The sequence below is a fragment of the Salvia miltiorrhiza genome, unplaced genomic scaffold (genome assembly GCF_028751815.1).
Source record: "Salvia miltiorrhiza cultivar Shanhuang (shh) unplaced genomic scaffold, IMPLAD_Smil_shh original_scaffold_287_1, whole genome shotgun sequence".
Lineage (NCBI taxonomy): Eukaryota > Viridiplantae > Streptophyta > Magnoliopsida > Lamiales > Lamiaceae > Salvia > Salvia miltiorrhiza.
This window is the reverse complement of record NW_026651520.1, coordinates 110,997-114,606: the sequence shown is the minus strand read 5'-3', so window position 1 is coordinate 114,606 and position 3,610 is coordinate 110,997. Positions and strand designations below refer to the sequence as shown.

Sequence of the window (3,610 nt, the reverse complement as noted above, 5' to 3'; positions counted from 1 at the left end):
ATCATAACACAGAGGTGAACAAATTCCCCGACCAGCACGGACTGAGACCTGAAGAGCCCCGGAGGGAGCTCCTCAAGAGAAGTCGGCGCAGGCCGAATGATACCACATTCACAAGAGACCGGGAGGGACACCACTCCGACATCCCTATATCAACACCCATGCACAAGAGCCCTTTCTCGGGGTAAATATTGTTGGAACCTCTGCCAGCAAATTATCGCCCCATCTCTTTGGATTATGATGGCACCACAGATCCGGAGGTGCATATAGCTCGTTTCGAGGGGCTGGCAGCGCTACATCAGTATGGGGAGGGAATCAAGTGCAGGATCTTCGCCACGACTCTATCGGGCATGGCCCAGCGATGGTTCCACAATCTGAGAAATAATTCTATATACTCATACGATGACCTTCATCTCATATTCATGAGACAGTTTGCCAGCGCGAAGCGGGTTGGGAAAACACCAATTTCCTTGATGGACATCAGGCAGGAACCACAAGAAACACTTCGGGAATATGTGGCACGATTTAACACAATCGCGTTAGACATACCAGACGCCGAATCTCAGATTAAGTGGTATGCTTTCGCTAGAGGGTTAAAACAAGGCCCGCTCTTTGAGGCACTCCAGATCAAGCCGCCCACTAGTTTCGAAGACATCATGACAATAATACCGGGATACCTCCAACTGGAAGACGCTAAAATGGCAAGAAAGGCAGAGGCCGATAAGCTCAAACCTAAGAAGCAGGACAGCGCAGACGCTGGAGAAAAATACATCCCGAGAAATCCCTACCGAGGTTTACCTCCCAGGATCCCAACAAGGGCCATTGAAGCTGGAGCAGGCTCATTAATCACGGCGCAGACAGAGAAGAGGGAAGAGCGCGGGGGTTACCGAGATGATTTACAAAATCCAACTCAATGGAACCGTCACATAGACGAAATTTTCCATCAGATCAAAGAAGAGAATTATTTCAGAGCTCCAAAGGACTACCAACCCGGAGCCCCAGCCCCAGGCAGGAACAATTTGTTATGTGAATATCACAATCGTTACGGTCATCTCACCCGTGAGTACGGACATCTGAAACATCAGCTGGAAAATTTGGTCAGGAAAGGGTTCCTAGATCAATTCATAGAAAGACCACGAGGCTCATATAGAGAGAACCGTTATGATGAACGTAGGGATGAAGAAAACCGTCAAAAGGAAAAAGTAAAATACCGCAAAGCTAGAGGAAGGAGAGAAGAGATACCTGGTTAAACCTAGCGACAGGGAGGGCGAGAAGAGAAAGGGGAACAACCGGCGGGAAGAGAGGAGAAACTGAAACAGAAAAAATGAAGAACACAGAAGAGTGAAGGAAGAAAGAGAGTAAGGAAAAGGAGAAAGAATAAACATTTATAGAGGAGATGGATTCGAAGAGACAGAAAAAGAGGGAAATCATTAGGGTTAAAAACTAAGGGTCCAGATTTAATCACGGAAATGGCGGTTGAAAAGGGAGGGTGCAGATTGAGTCTGGGGCTGTGAAAGGACGTGTACGGGGAATAGCAAAAGTGTCAGTCATTAAATGACAAGACGTCATGGATAGAGGAAAGAAACCCTACGAAGACAAGAAAGCACCAAACGCTCGATACAATTACAAAAACAAATCCAAAAACCTCTCACCCTAGAAATACCAGAGAATCGGCGCCGACTAAAGCCTGCGCCGCGTAGAAGAAAGCAACATATTCGGCCCAGAAGACATATTTGATAAGAAAATAGCGTAGATCTAAGACATCATTGGTCGAGAAAGGAATTGAACCAAGCTCTAAGCACACCTGACTTGGAAGAGCAGAGCCGTGTTACACAACGATCAAAGCAAAGTAGCAGTTCCAATATAAGTCGGCGTAAACTAGAATAGGGGAATCCTGATTTCAAGAGCATCTACGAAAATTCAAAGCTCTCTTTTTCGTAGACTAGGGGGGGAGTAGCTGATGAGGAGTAAGGATCCCATCAGCCATCCTACCCCGAACAAGGATAGCGGCACCGACTTAGCCCCGGGACACACTCGGCTCAAGAAGCGTGAATACGCCACACGATCACCGAAATAACACAACGGCGATGATCAATGTCGGCGCAGATTAAGAAAGAAGCTGGCTTAAACCCCAAGCCCACTCGGATTGAAAGAAGCAAAGCCGTATCATAAGAGATAGCGGCGTCGCCAAATATCTGCGCAGACTTGAGAGGACAGTGCAACACTAAAAGCAACATACGGAGAAGATTTAAGGAGTGAAAACAACCAGTAATGAGAGCCGGAAAAGAGCACGTGTTCAACAAAAAAGCTGCAAAATAGTTAGAAAGTTTGTTAGTAGAGAGAGAAATGTTCACGTACGCCGCATGTGGAGTACGTGAACGACACAAAAAGCCTATTTTACCCTTCGCCCTAATGTAATCCTATAAATACGCTCTGAAAACCAATATTTGATATGCAATTTTACCTTAAGAAATCTCACCTGCAAGTTTTCAAGCAAATCCTCTCTCATACTGCGATACAGGTGATTCCGACGTCCTTTTCCGACTAGTTTAGATAGGTTTGAACGTTAAACCTCACCACCCTGGACTTACTCCGAAGCACTAGCAGATCCGGATGCTCTTGAGTGGGAGGCATGTATGGTTTCAGAATTTGAATCCATAACTGCCATGGATGTATACGAGAAATGTTTGCTACCTGAGGGTCGAAAGGCCATTGGTAGCAAATGGGTATACAAACGCAAGAGAGGACCGGATGGGAAGGTTACGGCCTTCAAAGCGAGACTGGTGGCGAAAGGTTATACTCAACGACCTGGTATCGATTTTGAGGAAACTTTTTCGCCAGTAGCCATGCTTAAGTCTATCCGATTTCTCTTGTCCATGGCAGCCCATATGAACCTTGAGGTATGGCAAATGGATGTCAAGACCGCATTCTTGAATGGGTATCTTGAAGAAGATAGAGATATCTATATGCTACAACCAGAAGGGTTCATCAAGAAAGGTGAAGAGCATCTAGTTTGGAAGCTTAAGAAGTCTATTTATGGACTTAAGCAAGCTTCACGATCTTGGAATAAACGTTTTGATGACGTGGTCAAAACTTATGGTTTTGAGCAGTGTGTCAACGATAGCTGCGTTTATAGGGTCTGTATCGATGGGAGTTTGGTTTTCCTTATACTCTATGTGGATGACATACTTCTCATTAGTGATAATGTGAATGTATTGTCTGGCATTAAGGATTGGTTATCCCAACAGTTTGAAATGAAGGATCTGGGAGAGGCAGCATATATTCTCGGAATAAAGATTGGTCGTGACCGATCTAAGAGAATGTTGAGTTTGTCTCAAGCATCCTACATTGACACTGTTTTGGCACGGTTCAGCATGCAGAATGCTAAGAAAGGTTTTCTACCTTTCAGACATGGTGTTCCGCTATCTAAAGCTTTGTGTCCCACAACACCTGAGCAAATAGCGAGCATGAAGACAGTTCCTTATGCTTCGGCTGTAGGAAGTCTCATGTATGCGATGCAGTGTACCAGGCCTGATATCTGTTTTGCCGTTGGCATTGTGGCTAGATATCAAGCGAATCCAGGTCAAGCTCATTGGACTGCTGTAAAGCACAT

The 3,610-nt window shown here is 45.4% G+C and overlaps 1 protein-coding gene across 1 annotated transcript; it reads left to right on the top strand.

The window, feature by feature from the left end:
* Positions 1–347: 347 nt before the first annotated feature.
* LOC131003887 (uncharacterized) lies at positions 348–1,247 on the top strand. Its single transcript, XM_057930457.1, has one exon. The coding sequence runs from the start codon at positions 348–350 to the stop codon at positions 1,245–1,247; it is 900 nt and encodes a 299-aa protein (XP_057786440.1).
* Positions 1,248–3,610: the final 2,363 nt, after the last annotated feature.

What these genes read in the sequence shown, in the direction of transcription:
- LOC131003887 (XM_057930457.1), top strand. Translation starts at nt 348, where the DNA reads ATGGCCCAGCGATGGTTCCACAATCTGAGAAATAATTCTATATACTCA.